This window comes from Vombatus ursinus, unplaced genomic scaffold, assembly GCF_900497805.2.
Source record: "Vombatus ursinus unplaced genomic scaffold, bare-nosed wombat genome assembly UNPS02014822.1, whole genome shotgun sequence".
In the NCBI taxonomy this organism is placed as follows: Eukaryota; Metazoa; Chordata; class Mammalia; order Diprotodontia; family Vombatidae; genus Vombatus; species Vombatus ursinus.
The window spans coordinates 12114134-12136756 of record NW_020954600.1 but is presented as its reverse complement, the minus strand read 5'-3'; the positions used below and the strand labels follow the sequence as shown (position 1 = coordinate 12136756).

At 43.9% G+C, this 22623-nt stretch overlaps 1 protein-coding gene across 1 annotated transcript; it reads left to right on the top strand.

The window, feature by feature from the left end:
- The first annotated feature begins 5044 nt into the window (after positions 1–5044).
- On the top strand, positions 5045–7481 carry FJX1 (four-jointed box kinase 1). Its single transcript, XM_027837828.1, has one exon. The coding sequence runs from the start codon at positions 5045–5047 to the stop codon at positions 6353–6355; it is 1311 nt and encodes a 436-aa protein (XP_027693629.1). The 3' UTR covers positions 6356–7481.
- The last annotated feature ends 15142 nt before the right edge of the window (positions 7482–22623 follow it).

The window sequence follows — 22623 nt, the reverse complement described above, 5'->3', positions numbered from 1 at the left end:
CACTGTTGTTGTTTAGTCACTTTTCAGTTGTGTCTGACTCTTCGTGACCCCATTTGGGGTTTTCTTGGCAGAGATACTGGAGTGGTTTGCCATTTCCTTCTCCAGCTCATTTTACACATGAGAAAACTGAGGCAAACAGGGTTATGTGAAGCGTCCATGGTCATAGGGCTAGTAAGTGTCTGAGGCCAGATTTGAAATCAGAAAATGAGTCTTCTTTTTCCAGGCCAGACACTATCCACTGTGCCACCGAGCTGTGCCATTGTGGGGCACTAGTGACTGGAAAAGGCTTTTTGCAGAAGGCATTCACTTGAGCTGTGCTTTCATGGGAACTAGAAATTCTAAGGCATAGAGGTAAAAATAGAAGTGGAATTTTATGTATGAGGAGCAAGCAGGAAAGTTTGGTGGGAGCATAGAGAGAGCAAATCTTCATAAAGTATAACAAACCTGGGATGGGAGTGGAAGGAGTTTACACACAAGGAGCTCCTTTCACTGCAGAAATCACAGGTCCAACCTCCTCCCACCCTCAACCAACACCCTCCCCAGCACTATGTATATTCGAGCTATTATGATTAACTAAAAGGCAAGATGGAATGTCCAAAAAAATGTCCTCTACTGACTGCAGCAGTGTATTTTTAATGAAGACAACAATGAAATCAATCTGCCTAATCTCATTGAGATGGGAACGGTAGATAACTAGAAGGCAGAGAAGTGGAATCTGGCTTTAAATGGTATTTAAGTTTTCTATTAGCACCCCTGCTCTGACATATGGCGACCCCATGGCTATAGGCAGAAGATGGCTTTTAAGAAATAGCATTAAAAACTTCGAGGATTCATTATGCAAATGTTTTCGTGCTTTCAACCAAAACAAGATTTGAAATTGTGCCCTTCAAAAGAAAGATCACTGATTTGGGGAGATGTTAGTGTTGCTTGACCTCCAACGGGCATCCTCAATGTGGTTAAATAAAGTTTTTAAGTCCACTACACTCTATAGATCTCACCATCTTTGACTCTCCTACCTGTCCAAGCCCACTGGCTTCCTATTGCCTCTAGGAGATAAAAGAAATTTTTCTGTTTATATTTTAAAACCCTGCACTGCCTGCCCCCGACCTAGCTTTCCAAGGGAGATGTTGCTCCCCTTCTCCCATTCTTCCATCTAGCCAGATTGGCCTTCTCTCTGTTCCTTCCCCATGGTACTCCATCTTGCCTTCTCCCATGCCTGGAATGTACTCCCCTTATCTCTGCATGAGGGCCCTCCTTTAAAAATGCATCTCAAGCTCCATATTCTCTGCTTCTAGTCTTTTCCGTTTCCCCCAAACTACCTTGTATTTAACTACAGTACTCTATATAGGTTGGTATTTTAAAACTTTGTTTATGCTATGTACGCACGTGTGTGTGTGTGTGTGTGTGTGTGTGTGTGTGTGTGTGTGTGTGTACATATACACTAAACACTCAGGAAGATCAGTCTTCCTGACTCCAGGCATTGCGCCACCTAGCTGCCCCATACATGTGTACATGTATATGTGTGTATGTATGTGTATATATTATGTATGTACGTGTGTATATTTGTATAAGGCAGCTAGGTGGTACAATAGATAAAGTTCCAAGCCTGGAGTCAGGAAGACTCATCTTCCTGAGTTAAAATCTGGCCTCAGACACTTACTAGCCCTGTGACCATGGACGCTTCACATAACTCTGTTTACCTCAATTTCCTCATCTATAAAATGAGCCAGAGAAGGAAATGGCAAACTACTCCAGTATCTTTGCCAAGAAATCTCAAAATGGGGTCATAATGAGTTGGACACAAGTGAAAAAATGACTAACTACACCCACCCCCCCACACACCCATATATACACTTGTTTTTAAATAAGTGATGATTGTTTCTTCCATTAGAATCAAGTTCCATCGGAGTAGGGATTATTTATCTTTGCCTTTGTGTTCATTGCCAGTGCCTGGGATATAGTAGGCATGAAGAATAATTGACTGTTTTTCACTTAGAGCTAGCCTGGAATCCAGGCTGACCCTTCTGACTCAGCCTCGTCTTACTAGATGTGTGACTGTGGATGGCTTTAGAGCTGGAAGAGATCTCAAAAGGCATTCTAGTTTAATACGATTTTATAGCTGAGGAAACTGAAACCCACACCAGGATCACAATGGCGGTAAGTGGCAAAGCCTGCATTTGAACCCAGGACTATCTGACACCAAATTCATTGCTCTTTTTGCTGACCTGCTTCAGCACTTATTCACTGTTTAAGTGGATGGACAGTCGGTAGTAGAGTCCAGACAAGAAGCCATGTCTCCTAATAAGCTGTGTGATGTGACTCTGGACCTCAGTTTCCTTCACTGTGAAATGGGTGGGACTAAATTATATCTTGGGTGTTTTTCAGTTCTGATACGCTTTGAATTGAATTACCTTGAACAATTGTAAGCAATGTCTACATTTGTAAGCGGGAGGAAATCCTGCCAATGGCCACAAGGTGGACACCTTGCTTACGGTTTGCCTAAGTTAAAAGAGACCCATCACAATTTAGCCTAACAAAAAGTTAAATTAAAACGCCAAAAGGAATTCCCAGAGAAGAGCCAACCTTGACTTCTCAGTGGACAAAATATCTATATCTGGAAATCTAACAAATGCTGTCCAAAATTAAGTTTCACTGTAGGTCTGATGGAGTGGATCACATTGATATGTGACTGGCGTGTGACTCTCCAGGTAAGGTGAAGCTGGCATCGACTGAAGCACCAGAGATTGACCAAGCCTCAACCAGTCCTCAGCAGGACCAAGAGGCTACCAATGGGGGTTATTTTGAAGTGCTTCTTCAAAGGCATAACCCCTAGGAGAATTCTCTGTAGCTGGGTTTAAAACTAGCAAATCATTCTCCAGAGGAAACACACATATACATATATTCATACAAAGAGCACATATATATATAATATGTGTGTCTACCTCAACACGTTGAAAAGTTGCCCATGGATCTTATGGAGGGGGGAAAAACCAACCCAGGGTAGGAAAAAAGGTGGCAAATTCAAGTCTGGTTGATTGGGCTCTCTAGTGACCCACTGGGATGCAGGGAAGGAAAAAGAGGAGAGAGAGACAGAGAGAGAGAGAGTCTAGTTCTTTATTCATAAAGAAATGACAGAAGCATCTAGATTTGCAGGGAGATGGGCAGGGGATTTTGTTATTATTCTAGCTTTATCCTTTTCAAAATAAAAGAAAATCTAATAAGGAGATGAAAAAAAAAACAACAATGTCTTGCTTAGACACTTTCTAAGGGTAGTGCAGTGAAGGAGCGTTGGATTTGAAGGCAAAAGACCTAGCCAGGTTGAATCCTGACTCTTAACTACTTCCTTGAGTGACCTCGGAGGAGCTACTTAACTTTTATTAGCTATCTTCCGACTCCATCTAGGATCCTAAATTTCCTCAGTTTCCTCACCTGTAAAACGGAAGAGTGTGGATTAGATGATCCCCGAGATCCCTTCCTCCTCTAAACGGAGGATCCTCGACTCCAAGTTGGCCACCTTGGATTTCGTGGGTGCCTCCCTACAATTCTTTTGTATTTATTCATTTACAAAAATAACAGCTCACATTTATATAAAGGGTCTGTAAGGCCTTCATACGGACTCTCTCATTTGAAACTCATAACAATCCTATAAGGTAGATGCTATTATAACCTCCGTTTTATATAGATGAGGAAACTGAGGTTCAGAGCGGTTCCATAGTTGGCCAGGGTCACCCATCTAAGTGTCTGAGGATGAATGTGAAACCAGTCTTCCTTACTCCAAAGTCCAGCCCTCTGGTAGGTGCACTTCTTCGATTGAATGTAAACTCCTTGAGGGCTGTTTGTATTACGTCTTTATACTCTACGAGTTGTGGGCACGGTGTCATGACCACAAAGGACGATTATTAAATGTTTGTGGAATTGAACCGAATTACAAATAGGGTTTCAAGAAATAGAAAATAAGAAGGCGCTGTGTGTGCGTGTGTGTGTGTGTGTGTGTGTGTGTGTGTGTGTGTGTGTGTGTGTGTGTGTCTGCAGACTCTCCACAGAACTGGAGAGAAGCCCCGGCTGCCGGATGGCAGAGGGAGCTTTCCCGACGTCCAGACAAGCGGGAGCTCGCCCTTTGCTCACTCGCACAAAGTTCTTTGCTATACAGCAGGCTCCGCCACTGGACGCTCCTCATCCTCACTGGTTCTGGGAGGATTCCCAGGGAGTTATATAAGGAAGGAAGAGTGAATCAGACTCATCAGAAACGGTAGAAAAATGGAAGCGGACGGGAGAAGAGGGGCCGGGCGCGCAGCTTAAGCCTGCTTTTCGGGGTGTGAGGGGGGCATCCGCAGCACCAATGTGCTCCCCAGGACGGGAGGACAAAGCCATCTGTCACCCGGGAGAGAGAGAGCCTGAGAGAGAGGGGTCAGTCGGCCCCCTTCCTTCGGCCTCTGGCTACTCTCTCCAGCCCCGCGCTGCCCGGGGGCGCCCAGAGCCTCCGCACTGGGAGTGCCCGTGTCCGCCGCCCCAGTCCCCGGGCTGGGCGGGGGACCCGCTGATCTCAGACGAGAGGAGAAAGACATCGCCGCTTTAAGGAAAAGGGGAGAAGGGAGGAGGGCGGTGAGGGGCGGGTGAAACTGGAGGAGGTGGAGGAGGAGAAGGAGGAGAAGGAGGGGGGATATCCTCGCTCTCCCACGTGGTCCCGGTGCCTGTGAATCGCGCCTGCCGGAGGGTCTCACAGCGAAATACAAAAGCGGCTGCGAAGCGGCTGGGAGGAGAGTTCCCAGCGCCCGGCCCAGCCGGAGCAGGAGCCGAAGCCGGAGCCGGAGCGGGGCCAGGCACAGCAGCGACAGCACCAGTAGCAGCCTCAGCCTCTGCCTCAGCCTCAGCCTCATCAGCCTCAGCCTCGGCAGCAGCGGCGGCGCCGGAGCCCCGCAGCCACCATGGGGCACAGGCGCCACGGGCCCCGCAGCTACGCGGCTGCTGGGGACGCATCGCCGCCGGGGCCCCGGCACCGGGGCTCGGCTTGAAGCAGCGTCACCAGCCCGCCCCCGGAGCCCCTATGGGCTGGAGGATGCGAGGGCCCGGCCGCGCCGCCGCCACAATCGGGCTCTGGCTCTTGGCACTCGGTACGCTCCTGGCGCTGTGGACCGGGCTCGTGCAGCGGGCGGAGCAGCGCCCCTTCCCCGGGCCGGGGCTTCTGCGCCCTGGGCGGAGCAGCGAAGATCGAGCGGCGTCGCCGGCTCTGCTCCTCCCCCGTCTACGGCTGGGGGACGCCGGCGGCGGCCCCGCAAAAACTTTCAGGGCGCTGCTCACCGTGCCGGCCGCCGGGGAGAGCCCGCCCCAGCACCTCCGGGAACCGGTGGAGCGCAGGCAGCCGGGGCACGTGGAAGAGCCCCGGCGGGGCGGCCCAGCGGCCGTACAGGGGGGAATCTTCTGGAGCCGGGGCCTAGAGGAGCAGGTGCCCCGCGGCTTCTCAGAGGGGCAGGCGGCATCCTGGCTGGAGGCGGCGCGAGGTGCCCGGGTAGTGGCCCTGGAGCGCGGGGGCTGCGGACGCAGCTCCAACCGGCTGGCCCGCTTCGCCGACGGCACCCGCGCCTGCGTGCGCTACGGCATCAACCCAGAGCAGATCCAGGGCGAGGCCCTGTCCTACTACCTAGCCCGGCTGCTGGGCCTCCAGCGCCACGTGCCCCCGCTGGCGCTGGCACGGGTGGAGCCGCGGGGCGCGCAGTGGGCGCAGGTGCAGGACGAGCTGCGCAGCGCGCACTGGGCCGAGGGCAGCGTGGTGAGCCTGACCCGCTGGCTGCCCAACCTCACCGACGTGGTGGCCCCAGCGCCCTGGCGCTCGGAGGACGGGCGCCTGCGGCCCCTGCGCGGCGGCGGGGGCGAACTGGCCAACCGCAGCGAGCCCGAGCTGGTGGAGCTGGTGCAGTGGACCGACCTGATCCTCTTCGACTACCTGACGGCCAACTTCGACCGCCTGGTCAGCAACCTCTTCAGCCTCCAGTGGGACCCGAGGGTCATGCAGCGCGCCACCAGCAACCTGCACCGCGGCCCCGGAGGAGGGTTAGTCTTCATAGACAACGAGGCGGGCCTGGTGCACGGCTACCGGGTGGCGGGCATGTGGGACAAGTACAACGAGCCGCTGCTCAAGTCGGTGTGCGTCTTCCGCCAGCGCACCGCCCAGCTGGTCCTGGAGCTGCACCGGGGCCAGGACGCCGCCGCGCGGCTCCTGCGCCTGTATCGGCGGCACGAGCCGCGCTTCCCGGAGCTGGGCGCCCTGGCCGAGCCCCACGCGCAGCTGCTGCAGCGCCGCCTCGACTTCCTTTCCAAACACATTTTGCACTGCAAGGCCAAGTACGGCGGACTGTGACTTGGGACCGGAGCTGTGGGGGGGGGGGGTGGGCGGGGGGAGGAGGGGATGGAAAGACGTAGGACAGCTGCACTTTGGAGGGCGGGTTGGACGGTCAGCTCTTCCCTCATCTGTCCGGGAGTCGTTGAGCCAACGCCCACTGAGTGACCCGAGCCAGAAGGCTTTCAAAGATCTCTCCCATTCAAACTTCCCCTCTCTCTCTCTCTCTCTCTCTCTCTCTCTCCCCCTCTCCTCTCCCCCTCTCTCCCTGCCTTCTCCTCCTCTCCTTCCCTTCCACACTATCTCCTTTAAAAGTTCTGTAGGAGTGGACTGTGGCTAAAAGCCTTCTTTTCACCTTCTCCCTTCTCCATTCAGGACCTTTCGATGTGCCTGGATGTTGTTTCCCATCTGCGGATGGGGATTAGCCACTGAGTCTGGGGGTCGCGATTGTCCTCCCCTTAACTTGGGAGGATGAAGTCCCGAAGGGCTCCATTTGGGTGAAGGGGATTTGTATTTGTTTTGTTTTTCTTCTGCCCCTCCCCACCCTTTACCAATAAAGTAGGGGGACGGAGGGTGGGTTGCATCCCAAATCGAATTCCGTCATTCACCTACCACGAAGCAGGCGCTTTCTACTGGTCTCTGGAGTAACAGACATGCCATTACAAGATGCAGTTCTGTTCATGTGTGCATTCTTTGTTCTAAGGATGTAACCGCTGTTAATGGCAAGGCTAAGCGGATATGGAGACCAGAGATGCCAGTAACTCAGAACAGCCCTCGAAAGCCTCCCGAACAGATTCCACTCCTTCCACTCATTTGTTAAACTGTCATTTGGCCCGAAAACGATGATATGGAATGGACTGGATAAACCCAATCAAAGATAATGGATTATCCTCCCTCTTGACCCCCACCCCTCTTACCCCCAACAAACCTGCCCCGACGTTGACAGTGATCAGTCTCAAAGAAAAGAAAAAGGGGGAGGGAGGAGAAAATCCAGTTTCATGCACTTTACTTTGCTTTTTTTTTAATTTTTTATTAAAAATAATTTTTTAATTTGTCAGAATCTGCCTTCTCTGTATATATGTGCATAAACTGTTGTGTAAATATACTAAACAAACTTATATTTCAATAAAAGGGGATTTAAAGTTTAGAATTTGGACAACTTTAAGTATTTGAGGCACCTGATCCCTCCCCCCCCCAGGCCTGAGCTGAGTGGTTAGCTGGGCTGGACTGAATTCCTTCTGATAAACATCTAGTTCTGCAGAAATCTGTCACAGTGACCTCAAATGCTTGCAAAAAAAAGAGGAGATTTTAGCAATGTAGGTCATTTTAGGGAGAATTAACAGAGAATTTGCCTTTTCTTTGTTCAGCTCTTACCCATTCTTCATTCAGGTCTGAGAAACAAATTCTCTGAGTTGAGCCTGGGGGGCAAAGGGGAGAAGAAAAAAAGCCTTCTATTTCCTAAGAAAACTTCAATAAAAAGGATTTGAGCGGAATATATTCCTCTATTAATCATGTGACAAATGTGACTGAACCAGACATTCAGGTTTAAAATATGATAAATTATCTTAAAAAAAAAAAAACAACAAAACACTAATGGTCATGTGTTCAAATATTGCATTCAGTTTTGCTATTCTCTCCCCACTGATACTGTAAATGTGAGGAGGGAAGAAAGTAATAGGAACTATAAATTAATCCTCTTTAATCTGTTGGTATGAATTCTGATTCATCAAGTCAGATCACAATTTCCCCATCATCTGGCCAAATCCACTTCTGTTGATGGGACATTGAGTGCTGTTATTAAATGTAGTAATCTTATCTTCTCAGAAAAGCAGTGCTGGCTTTTGAGCTTGAGAAGCTAGAAATCAGCAACAGAAAGCAATATAGCAATATTTTCCTCAGATCTTCAAGCTTGCAAAGCCATTTTTAGGGTTTGGGATTCAGCTTTTTTTTAATCAAATACAGGAAGTTACAATCATTTTATTCATTATATTTTTGGCTGGAGAGGCACCTAGGAGTACTGATAGAGGTCTTTCATCTAAGACCTCTGACTCAAACTGGCTGGGTGACCCTGGACAAGTCACTTAACCCCTCAATGTCTAGACTACTCTCTGAGACTTCAAGAAGCAGAGAGGGTACCCAACTGCCTACCCCTCTCTCAGTGGGGATTTCCCTGTATCAGTGAAACTGTAGCTCTAGTCTATCTCCAATTCTGAGTATGCAGGCAGATATACTTATGCCAACTTACTTTTTATAGAAGGACCTTTTGCTCAGAGATAATTTTCAGTAGATGAATTGTTAAAAGTCATATTTGGCTCGTATTTCGAACCCAAAGGCTTTATCAGAGCCTTGGTGGGATTGAATCCCTCGTGGTTATCTCACCCTGGGACTCATGTACAGGTGGTATCCTGGGCTGCACTGTTTTTTTGTGGCACTTCTTAAACTGTAGGTTGTGATCTCCATGGGGGGTGGGGAGCTAAGACCCACAGTTTAAGAAGTGCTAAAGGAGTTTTGAGTAGGAAACGATGATTAGTGGAACTGAGGATATTTAACTAGGAAAAGAGGAGATTCAGGGTGGACAAGTATCACATGGCTCGTTGGGGTAAGACCAGTTCATTTTGGGCTTTCCTATCCCTATTGCCCAAGACAGAGTCAAGTTGATATCCACTGACTACTAGAAAATTAAGAGTCATGTTCCATTAACAATGAGCACTTAATAAATGTTTATTGATTGACTGATTTATTAATGTTACTTGACTGTGAAGTGTATCTGAAGGACTAGTGGGTGAAAGTTACAGGGAAGGAGATTTGGAGGATGCAATTCAGATTTGGCCAGCAATGGTGCCTGAATCAGGGTCAAATCCCAGCTCTGCCACTGAACATATGAGTGACCTCAGACAAGTCACTTTCTCTAGGTTTCTGTTTTTCTCTGTAAAATGTGGAGGATGGATTAGTTCATTTCTAAGCCATTCTCTCCAGATCTAAGATAGGTGACTAAGTGGTACAGGGGAGAGAACACTGGACCTAGAATCAGGGAGACCTGAGTTCGAATTTGACTCTAGATCCTAGGCCAGTCACTTAACCTCTGCTTTAGCTTCCTCATCTGTAAAATGGTGTTGATAATAGTTCTTACCTCCCAAGGTTGTTGCGAGGATAAAATGAGATATTTGTAAAGCTTAAAGCACTACATAAATGGTAGTTATTGGCCTGTGAACTATTTCTGATGTTACCTAATGAAATGCAGCTAAACCATCAAGCCCACTGGCACAAGTGTTAAATCCACTCATGTTGAAAGAGTGAGTCACCACAAATAACTGGGGTTTTCCTCTTCAGTAAATACCTCCACGGCAGCCCAACCACAGCAGCCTCTGCAAACGGCCAATATGTCTTCTTCAAGATCTATTTAGAGTTAAACCTCAGATACTATATATGTGTGTGTGTGTGTGTGTGTATCTATATATATATATGTATGTGTGTATTAATTTACCCACCACCAGAAATTTTTAAAAACTTCTCCCTAGACCTCATCTTCAGAGAGGCAGTACCAGGGAAAGATGTCTTCTCTAAGAGGATAAAGTCCACCCAACTCTACTAGATTTACTTGTATAATGAGTGTTGTATGTTGTACTGGATGCCTTTTGCAAGACAAACACTGTAAAATCTCCATGTGGATTCTTCTCCCTCTACCTAGGAAACCCTCAATCCAGGACAGAGTGGAGCCTGGTGAATTCTTGGCCGGCAACATTCTTGGCATTCCTTCCAAACTTCCGACCCAAGCTCAGACTTGAGTCTCTCAAAAGATTCTGTTCAGTTTTTAGCACTGGGATCTCTTGCTTCAACTTTTTAAATTCAATGAACATGTTGAGCTACAGTTACTATGTGTCCTTACACATAGATCCTGGGAATACAAAGGAAACAACCAAGCCAATCATTGCCTTCGATCCATCCATCAAAGACCATTTATTAATTGCCTACTCTGGACATAGTACTGGGTGGGGAGGGAATACAGCATGTACAACAGAACTAGAAAGGACCTTAGAAATCATTTAGTCCAACCCCTTTATTTTGCAGATTGAAGAAACAGACTTAGAGAGGAAAGTGACTTGCCCAAGGTCTCAAAAGGTAACGTAGCTAAAGTGAGATACCAAACCAAGTCTTCTAACTACAAATCCAGTACTCATTCCGCTGAACCACACTGTGGTTAAGCTAAATTTGGACCCACTGACCTGAAGAAGATAAATAGGCATGGTTAATCAATTAATTGATCAGAAACTCCTGAGTCATGTCCCACTGATTATTCAGGGGGATAATCAGGCTGATTCTTCTCATAGTTAAAAACCTTTTCCACATAGAAAACATGTTATTCAATATTTGGCAGTCAAATCCTGGCTCTGCCACTTCTCATGTGACCTTGGGTGAGTTACTTTATCCCTCTGAGCCTCAGTTTCCTCATCTTTAAATGGAAGAGATCCCTTCCTGTTCTAAAGCCCTGATTCTACAATCCTCCAAAGCAGAATTCCCCAAGTAGATGCTCTACCTCTTGACCTTGTTAGAATGAGTTAATCAAGAGGTAAATCTGACCTTCACAGTTCGCAGGTGAAACTAAATGCTGTGAAATAATAATAACCAAGCCTGGCTGAGAGATCTGAAAATGCACCGTCTCCCACTAGCAGAAATGGGAGGCTTTGGGTTTGGAACGCTACAAGTTAGGTCTGACTTGGTTGATACCTAAATTACTTTTGCTAAATTACCTTCCCCATATTTTTTATTCTTTATCAGAGGAGATGGCTCTTTGGAGGAAAAAAAAAAGAGTCTGTTAGGAAATGTAGGTGATGTAAAAACAACATACCCAATAAAAAGGGGGGAAAAATCCCCAAGTTAAAGGGGAAAATAATATACTTTAAAGAGAACTCTAATATGGAGTAAAAAAAAAAATCTAGATTTGAACACCCAGTCCGTTAAGTGATGCTTAAAAAGTTGGAGAGACATAGTTTCTGGGAAATTAATCATTTTATTAATAATGCTAACATATTATTAATAAAAGGATGGTCATTGACTCTTTTGAATGCCAAAGACAATCACGGTGGTGGGCTCACAGTTTATATACCCTTGGAAGAGTGGGTGTTCCTGAGGGTGGCAATCAACTCTGATTGGTTAACAATTAATGAGATAATGAATATTACAATGATAGATGAGCTCATTCTAATGAGGGTCTTGGGGGCAGGTGACTTAGATCACCCAAGTCTTGGTCAAAGAGACTTATCAATATACATACCAAAGAGGCAATCCACTTCTTCCCCAGACCTATCCAACCAAGTACAATGAACAGGAATTCAATTCTCTCAGCCTGGTTGGGTTTTTCCCAAGATTTCCTACAGTGGCTAATTTCTGGATAAGGAAGTGGAAAAGCCTTTAATCCTAATTCAATAATTGGTTATTAATATAAGAAAGATATAATCATTTCTCTCACTACCCTGTGGACTTGAGTGGGTCAAATTCTCTTTGTATCCACTTCCTTAGAAACTTCTCTGGGCTGAGGTTTCCTCTCTGGAAAAGGAGGAAGTTGGAGGGGCTCCAACCCAGGTGGCTTCTAGGGTTTCTCCCAGCCCTATGTCTATGACTCTATCATCACTAAGTAAACCCAAAGGCATTTATTAAGTACTATGTGTGAAACACTGTGTTAAGCAATGAAGGTACAAAGGCAAAAGTGAAATAAATAGTCCCTTCCCTCAAGTTGCTTATGTGAGGGGTTGTAAAATGAGGGGGTTGGATAAGACAATCTCTAAAGTCCCTTCCAGATTGAAATTCTATGACTTTATGATCAGAGCTGAATCAGTTAGCTTTGCTCTGTTTCATCTTCCTGGCCCGAGGTAGCTATCTCTGTCTCATAAATGTATACGGCCATAAGGTGTAAGGGACCACAGGCCCAGTATGACCTCTGGAAAATTACTAGCGTTACAGCTATCAAGGCCTCCTTGTGATAAGAACAAATTACGGACAAAGCTGTACCTCTTCCTGGAATACCCCTATACCTTTGGTGGTCCTTGTGATAAGAACAAATTATGGACAAAGCTGTACCTCTTCCTGGAATACCCCACCCCTATACCGGTGGTGGAACTCCCCCACTCCCTCTTACTGTGTGTATAACTACCCTGAGCTTGCCTTCAATAAACGAGACTTGATCAGAAAGCCTGACTTGTCTCCATTTCCTGTGTCCCCTGCTCCCCTCCTTCTTTTACAGGTCCGGACCTCCGTTGATGTCCCGCGGGACGGGACAATAAGGGTGTACCAAGCAAGGCTCACTGAGATACTTTACAGTACAGTTATCCCTTCCACATCCAGACTTTCCCCATCCCAGTTCCATGTATCTCGAGTCGACATAAGAAATTAAATAGGAATTTTTCTGGAGTTTTTTGGAAGCTGCAGCTGACACACAAAGGCCAACAGAGGACACAGAAAAAGTTTAGAAACTCAGAAATGCATAAAATATATGCATAGTATTATATAATATCAACATATTTTATCCTTTAATACCATAATAATTCAGACTTCTTCTCTGGTACAAAGGGAGGGCCAAAAAAATTTAGGCAGATTTTCTAGCTCACGGGGCACCACCCCTAACCCCGAATGTGGAAGGAATAACTGCAGTCATGATGAGTAGATTGTGAATTATCGGAATCTTAGCTCTCAAGTACGATGTCCCTTCCTCTAACCCTTACTATTCAGGAAATCGTAATCATAGTAGCTGACACACATAGAGTTCTTTAAAGTTTGCAAAGCACTTTGTAATGATCCCTAGTATACATTACATGACAGCCCTTTAAATACTCTAATTCAGTCACTTAGTCTCTCACTCCTGTTCTCTATTTTGAGGTACAAAAACACTTTGAAACTGGGTTATTTCTCTTGCATTAGGAGCAAATGTGATACTCACAACACCTGGGTGAAGTCAGTGTTATTACTATACCCATTTTGTAGGTGAGGAAACTGAGACTCAAAAAAGTGAAGTGACTTGCCCAGGGTCCCACAGCGAATGTCTGCTATGAGGTTGACTCTAAATCCAGCACTCTTTCCCAATCTACCTAGATTTAAGCATTTATCGAATTCAACTCATCTCCCTCATCTCACCCCCGACTGGTTTTCATTTAGTGATCCGAGCCTCTCAAACTAGGAAGGAAAACAAAATGACTTAAATGCTGGGTGGGCACCCAGGTCTTCCTGACCCAGTACAGGGGTTCACCTTCTTTTGTGTGCCATGGACCCCTACAGCAGTCTGGTGAAGGCTATGAACTTCTTTTAAGAAAAAAAACTTTACACACACACACACACACACACACACACACATGTATGTGTGAGTATGTGTGTATATGAAGGGAATGCTAAATATATATATTATGCTAAATATCTATATTATATATATATATATTATGAAGGAAATGCTAAATTTCAATTAGGGGTTAGTGATAATAAAGATGTGTTTTTCCTGTCGAAGATCACAGTCCCCCTCTATGGACCCCAAGTTAAGAAGCCCTGACCTAGTGAACAGAAAGAGCTTTGGACTCAGAGCCAGAAGACTTGTATTCTAGTCTCAGTGTACCTAGCTATGTGGCCTGGGGCCAGGCACCTTCACCTCCAGGCAGTTGGAGGTCTCAACCAGTAAAAATAGAGCCTAACTTAAAAGCTGATCATAATGGGGATGACTTTACTTCTTGACAGCTATCTCACAGCTTTATTGTGAAGATCAAAAGAGATATTGAAGTGAAAGAGTTTGGAATATGCCTCTAAGGGGCTTCACGACAGCAGCTATATATACATGTGCAGGAAAAGACTCAACACTTTTTTTTCTTCTTGTCAAGATTCTGTGTAGATGCCTCTTTTCCTTAGAGAGCTCTAGGATGGAAATGACCCAATACATCCCAAGACCTAAGAGGAAGAGAATCTCAAGCAGAGCCTTGGACCAGTCTCGTTTTAGGCTGTTTTTCTTCATTTGCAGTACAAGCAGGGTATGCACGGGCACCTCCAGCCTTGGATTCCTAAAATGCCTGCTGGGAAGACCAAAAACAGCCGCAGAGACTATGCATTAGGCAATCCCTGCCCAGGCTCAGCAGGAGCTCTCTGTCTCCGTTGGTTTAATTGCTTTTAAGTGAGCAGAAGAGAATCACAGAATCTCAAAGTCCAAAGAGAACCTCAAACCAACCCGTACCTGAACGAGATTTTCCCCAACAAGTGGCCATCTGGCCTTTGTAAGAAGACCTCAGGCAGGAAGTACCATCTTTATTTCTATCCACCAAAATCTGCCTTCCTAGAGTTTCATAACCACTGTTGCTAGTAGTGATACTCCTGGAGCCAAACATAATAAAATCCTTTTCTACATGACAGGCTTCCCATTGCCCGCCATCTTGGATCTTCTGTAGGTTAAACATCCTGAGCTCCTTCCCTCCAAATATTCTCCATCCTGAGTCTTCCCTTCTCAAGGTGAAAGATCCCCAGCTCCTTCACCTGACCTGAGGGTCATAGCACACTTGGTTTCTTGCCTGTGCCTACCGTGTTTTTGTTCATCCTTCATTCTCAAAGAGGACCAACAGCGTCACAGGGTGATGTCTTGACTTGAAAGTGGATTGGATTTAAGTGAGGCAGAGCTGTGCAGTCATCAGCCTCACTGTCTCCAGTCATTGGAGTTCAGTAGCAAGACATAGGACAGGACACTTACTGTGCCTTCCCTTCCTGGTTAAAGAATCACCTGAGCTGAGGGACTGCAAGAGGCAGGGAGGATGAGGCTTACTTTAGGATAGAGGACAACCTGTGAAAAGACAAGGAGATTGGAGATGGAATGGCACATTCAATAAGCAAGTGGATCAGCTTGACTCCAGTGTAGACCATCTAGGGAAGTCATGTGAAACCAAGCTGGAAAGACAGGCTGGACACAGATGGCAAAGGGCTTTAAATACCAAATAGAAGTGCTTGGAATGGATCTTAGTGGCAATAGGGAGCCTCTGAAGCTTATTGAGCAATGAAGTTACTTGCTTCTTGGTCAATCAATTTGGCTTGTAACCTAATGCCCGACAGGCAGGTAGGTGGTGCCATGGTGCATAGAGCGCCAGGCCTGAAGTCAGAAAGACTCATCTTCCCGAGTTCAAATCCAACCTCAGACATTTACTAGTTCTGTGACCCTGGACAAGTCATTTCACCCTGCTTGCCTCAGTTTCCTTGCCTGTAAAAATGAACTGAAGGAAGGAAATGGCAAACCACTCCAGTATCTTTGCTAAGAAAACTCCAAATGGAGTCATGAAGAGTCAAGCACAACTGAAATGATGAACAACAACAGTGTCTAGTACACAGTAGGTGTTTAATAAATGCTTCTTGATTGATTGGCAATTGTATACAACAGTGATATCAAACCCAAATGGAAGTAGGGGCCACTAAACCCTACAAAAAGATCCCTGAGTGCAACAAAATAACTTTTAAAACCACATATTAACATTACATTCTCTTCTATTGTATTTGCACTGATTTTATGAAATATTTCCCAATTATATTTTAATCTGGTTCAGCCAAACTCTTGAGTGTCATGGGCCACAGGGTACCTCTTTTGCATGAGATGTTGGAAGTAATTTAGTTCAGCCTCTAATAAAAGGGTTCTTCACTGCTTTTTCCGTGATACGCCCTTTGTCAGCAGTCTGGAGAAGCTTATGGACCTCTTCTCAGAGGCATGTTTTTAAATGCCTAAAATAAGATACATAAGATCGCAAAGGAAACCAGTTCTAGTGAAATAGAGTTACCAGATAGCAGATTAAAAATTGGAATTCAACAATATGTTGCTTTCAGGAAACACTATAAAAACAAGAGATACACACAAAGATAAAGGGCAGAAGTAAAAAAAAGCAGGGCTAATAATCATGATCTCAAAGTTAAAGTTAAAATAGATTTAATCAAAAGAGAAAAATAGGGAAACTACACTATGTGCCAGCAATGTTATTCAATATTGCTTTAGACCATTTAAAATAACTAGACAGTATAAAATATCTGAGAGTATACCTGCCAAAATAGACACAGAAACTATATGAACATAAACATAAAACATTTTTTATACAAATGAAGTCAGACCTAAATAATCAAAGTAATACTTATTGTTCATGGGTAGGCAAAGCCAATATAATAAAAAAATGAGAATTTTATCTAACCAATTTATTTATTCAGTGTCATCCCAATTAAATGACTAAAAAAATTATCTTACTGGGTTAGAAAAATAATAACAAAGTTCATTAGGAAGACCAAAAGGTCAGGAACTTCAAAGAAATGGAGGGGGGGGGGATGTAAAGGAGGCAGATTTAGCAGTATTAGACCTTAAACTGTATTATAAGATGAGAACATTGTTGAAGTATAAAATGGATAATTTCAATTATTTTACATTAAAATTTTCTTGTATAAATAATAGAATTAATAATAATAAATAATAGAATTAATGCAGGAAATTGAGGGAAAAACTTTCATAGACAATCTCTCAGATAGGATGTGAATGGGTTGGGATATTGCTGTGGTGTAGGAAATGATGAGCTGGTTAATTTAGAAAAACATGGAAAGACTTGGACCTATGAAGGAAGATGCTATCTACCTTCAGAGAAACAGATAACAGGTGGAAATAAGCATAGTACAATCTTACATATATGTGTATGAGTGAATATGTGTATGTTTATAGACATCTATGTATATCTATCTATCTCTCTATCTGTATCTAGATAGAGATAGAGAAATAGAGAGATAGACAGACAGACAGATAGATAGATAGATAGATGATAGATAGATAGATAGATAGATAGATAGATAGATAGATAGATAGATAGATAGATACAAACTTAATTGTAACCTTCTTTAGGGAAGAGGAGGGAGGAGATGGGGGACAAAAAGTAAAATGTGCACAGAAAAGAACAAAAGAAAACCTACAAGGAGGTAAAGAAAAGCTGGGTAACTTTGAAAACAATGTGTAGTTCTTATTATATAGGTTTTCTTGAAATGGAAATTTATTGTATTATATTGAATCCTCTCTTATGTTCTGTGGTGTACATAGAAATGATTTTTTTCTTGTTTTGTATTTAAGTTTAAAATTTAAAAATATACAAAAAAGAGAGTTATCAAAATATTTTCAAAGCAAGTTTGTAGATCCTATGTTAAGAACTCTGAGGTAAAAAGTCTATCTAGAGCATGAATTCCCTCCTTGATAACCCCCCCCAAAATGGTATAAACCACTATGCACGCACATATGCCAGAGCAAGCACACATGCACACATACTTGCACGTGCATGCACACACAGGCACACACCTTCTACTCACAACTGAGGCATTCCTTTCTCTGCAAATAGTCATGCAGGCTCTCCTTGAATACCTCCAATGATGAGGAGCTCCCTGCCTCACATGGGAGCCAAAACTCACCTCCTTGTAATGAATTGCCCACTCTTGCTCCTAGTTCTCTCCGAGACTCAGGGAACAAACTCCTTCACTTCCTCCAAGGCTCAGCCCAAGCTCCACCTTCTACTTACATCCTCCAGGACCCCTACCCCCAACACACATACACATTTACTAGTCATCTCCTGCCCCCTGAAAAAATTCGTTTTTCTTTACTTCATCTATTTATTTTAATATCGACTTATCTGTGTTTTTTTTCCAACCCCACCCCCACCTCCCACAATTGAACCCCAATTCCTTAAGGACAGGGATTGCTTTCTTTTTTGTTCCCAAAGTAGCATGATATCTAGCACAAAGTAATTGCCATTTACTAGTGCTATTTACACTAGAAGGAGGAGAATTTAAGTATAACCTCGGAGGACCAAATTGTGTCAATTCACACAAGACACTTTTTTTAACCCACAAGGCAAAGAAGATAGAGATATGATGAAAATTTTTATTTCAAAGTAAAATTGTAATTAAATTTTTATACCAATTGAAGGGACTGGTCCTTCAAGTTTAATTAAAAATGCTTGGATTCAGCATCAGAGTTCAAATCCCTAATGAATAAATGAATGAATGGCTAATCCTTATCCCAAATAACAGCCCTTTAAATACTTCAGGAGATGTCATTATCTCACTCTTGCTCTTGCTTGAATAAAAACTTTTGGAAACCGGTCTTTTTCTCTTGCATCATGTTCAAGTTTTCCAGAGGGAATCTTACCAAACTGCTTTATTTTCAAATGAAAGTAGTGGGGTTCATGGGGAAATAGGGGAAGGAGGCCATTTAATATCCCCAAGTCAGATCCTACAGAATCACCAGAAAAATCCCTTGGTCTTTTTCAGGCATTTAGCACCAATAGCATGATTCCCTATTTAGTTAATACAAGGAAAGTTTTCAGAGGATACAACTACAAAGGACTTTATGTCCCTACTGCAGACCGAGGACCACTTTTAGGAAGACCATTTATCTTCAGATGAACTCAGGAAGATCAGAGAGAAGAGTCATAATTTTTTAATGAGGCTGTTTTTACTGGTTTCTCTTCTTTTTGTCCTGCTGTGGGGAGAAGTACACTAATAAACTGTCTCCATACTGCCTAGGTGGAGTTTTCTTCTCTGTGTGACTCCTACCAAGCCAAGCTGAATACCTACTCATTTTATTTATCTCTTAAGATTTCTCTCCAAATTTTTTTCTCTATCTTCTTGACATTTCTCAAAATTATTATTAGCACCTTAATTTTTTGCAAAAGAATGGGGAACTAATTGTCCCTTGAAGTAAAAATGCCTCCCCTCTTTCTTCAATGCCTCATGAACTTTTTTATTGTTTTAGATGTTATCTTACTTCCCAATCTAGAAAATCCCATTGTCTGTGCATCTGGCATCTATCCAATGGAAACACATATTTGCTGAGCTGTGGAGATCAATGAAGGGTTAATAATGGGGAAAGGCACTATTATTTGGGAAAGAATTGGGCTCTACATTAGGTCTCCACTCCCTTGAATACAATCCACTGTGAGGACTACTTTCAGTTAGTTTAAGCTACCCTGGCCATGCTCAAAACTTCCTGCCTGGAGGCTGGGAAAAGGCGAAGAAAAAGGTCACTGAAGGGGTTACTTGTGGAAAGGACTTCAGAGGTGGAATGCCATGTACAGGGAAAAATTACAAGCCAAGAGAAGTAACATTTGTAGGCAACTAATCAGAATTTGAACCTAGGTCCTGGGACTTTAGATCCAATGTTCTCTCCACTATACCTGCTGAGGCAGCATTGTGAAGTAGAAAGAGCGTGGGTATAGCAGAAAGTCTTTGACCCTGGGCAAGTCATCTGATCTCCGTGAGCCTCAGTTTCCTCGACTATAAAATAGGGATAATAATAGCACTTACCACATACTTAGCACAGTGCCTGCCACAAGTAGGTACTATATAAATGCTTATTCTCTCTCTCTCTCTCTGTCTCTCTGTCTCTCTCTCTCTCTCTCTCTCTCTCTCTCTCTCTCTGTCTCTCTCCCCACATACACATGTCTATATGTATATATACATATATGTGTGTGTATATATTGAATCCAACTTCCAATTGTCTGGCTTCCTTAAGTACTCTGTTGGGAATGTTGTTGCCATCTCAGAGAATCTGGATCCAAACCTTTATCTTGTTACTGATTCCCTGAGTGACCTTGCACTTAGCCCTTCTGAGTTTCAGTTTCCGGCTCTGAAACATGAGGGGAAGGGGTTGGACCAGGTGATTCCTAAGGCCCCTTCTAGTTCAAAAGTCTATGATGCTATTTCCTGTAGCCCTGGGTCTCTGGGGAGCATCTCCAGGGCCCCTGTCCTTGGCAGAGTTTGACACTCCCCTTTGCCATCTCCTGCCCCAACTTTGTGTGCCACAGTACTCTCTAGTCTCCCTTAATGCTACCTACAAACCAGGGTACTTGGACAGAGTCCAGATGTTACTTCAGAATCCATGTTTTATATTCTCTGCAAAGAAAACAAAACCTCAGTCTTCACACCTCAACCTCACTTTGCAAATTCCCTGGGACTTCATCGGTCAGAGATTATGTCCCTGGCGACTTATTACCCAAATCAAAAAATGATACTGGAAAAGGAAGATTGAGCATCTAGAACTTCTCTAGAAATCAAACAAATAAACGATATCACTCAAAACCCTAGATTATAGCTCGAAGACGTAGAGCTATGACCTTCCTTTGAACCTGATGGTTCAAAGTCAACCTGTCCAAAGTCACCCATGTTATAGCATTCAAGTACCAGGACTCCACAGGAAATCTGAGTCCTCTTCTGTGATTTAAAGCCCAGATAGCATTAGTTGGTTGAGCCTGACAATTTCATTAATGTGGGGGAAATTCTGGTGTGGAGGTTTTCTCCACCAATGCCGATAGAGCACACTGGTCCTAGAATCAAGAAGACCTGAGTTCAAATCCTTCCTTCAACACTTACTAGTTTCTTGACCCTGGGCAAGTCACTTAACTTTTGTCTGCCTCAGTTTCCTCATCTGTAAAACAGGAATAATAAGAGCACATGCCCCTAGGGTTGTTATGAGGATCAAATGAGATAATATTTTTAAAATACTTTGTAAATTTTAAAGTACTTTGTGACTGCTCACTCTTATCATTAGCTATTATATTAAAAAAAAAATCTTGGAGAGTTTCCTGGGACACTAAGAGGTTGAGTAACTTGCGAAGATGTATGTGTCAGAAGAGGGATTTGACACCAGGTCTTCCTGACTCCATTGGTTTGGGTCCAGACTCAACTATACAATGCTGCCCTTCACAGTTTGCCCTCACACATCATTCTATCCTCATTATTCCTTGCTCTCCTTCCCATACCCTATGGTCTATCTAAAACTGACCTCGTCTCTTCGTTCTGTATATGTGGCATTCTATCTGCCACCTTGGTGCCTTTGAATTGGATATGACTCTGCCTGGAATGTTCTCCCTCCTCACCCTTGCTCTGTAGATACTCTCTTTTCCTTCAATGCTCAGGTAAGTCCCAGCTTCTATAAACGCCTTTCCTGATCTTCTTAACTGCCCTCTCTCCTGAACTATTTTCCATTTATTTTGAATATGTTTATTTTGTATATTCTTAGGATTCATTGGATCCATCAGAGAGGTAGTCCTCTGGCAACTGGATCCAGCTGCAGCATCCTCAGAATAACTGTGGCTGATGGCAATGTTTGAAGAAGGGGCTAAGAGACACACCAAAAGAAAGGCAGCTTCAGGATTCTAAAAGGGCACTGACCCTCAGAGCAGGGAAGAGAGCTATATTCCCCAAAGGGAATTTCCCAAGATCTCTACAAAGGCAGAAAAGAATTTCCAATAAACAGGAGCCATACATTTACCCTTTGACCACAAATGTTCTATAAATTTAAGCCCACTTTCCCCAGGGATGTTGCATGTATAAAAAACAAAGTATATCCTTAGTTTGGAGAGATTTTTTTTCCTATAACAATTGTCCTTTCTATATTGACTTAATAAATGCCCTTTGTAAAAGCTAATTAACTCTGGCTGATAATCAATGGGAAGTATGCTAGATGGGGGCTCATGAGCTATAAACAGCCCTTTGAAGTTAGTCCTAGAACCCTGAGAGGAGAAGTAATTTTTCTGTGAACCCAGCACATAGATGCAAGTTGGTCTTGAAGACCTCCAGAATGGGTGTTACATTTATATGTATATACATTTTCTCACCCAATCAAAAGCTTGAGGGCAGAGATTATTTCATTTTTATTTTTGTATTCTCAACATAGAGCACAGTTCCTATAACATAGTCTGGATTTAATGCTCATTGACTGATTGAGTATTCCAAGGAATTTCAATCTATGAGCGTAAATTTTTTGCACTGTTTCTGACAATACTACAGTCAAATCCCAATAGCCAATTAGCTATAATGCTGTGAAAGTGCTTGTTGTCCTGGGGCGGGGGAGAGTCTCCTCTAAGCCTCACCTGTATTTGATCTTGTGTTAACCACTTCCGCTGCCTTCCATTTATACTTCTCTTAATGACCTTGTTCCCATCTAATTTGTTAAAAAAAAAAAAAAAGAAAGTCTTACTGATCAGTCTTTTGTGTATCACTTTCATTGTTGGATATAGTTCCTCCCCCCTTCCCCACAACTAGACAGTGGCCAAGCAGTCAACATTTATTAAGCACTTACCGTGTGCCAGGAATCAAACTATGTGGTGGGAATACAAAAACAGACAAAAAGCACAGTCCTTGACTTCAAGGAGTTCCCGTATGAACCCTCCCTTGTTACCAAAACAAGAATAACAAAGAAGCAAAAGCAACCAATATAATAATCACGTCTGAGGTTCAATAACCTCTTCCTAGCCCCCCACCTCTCTACCAAAAGG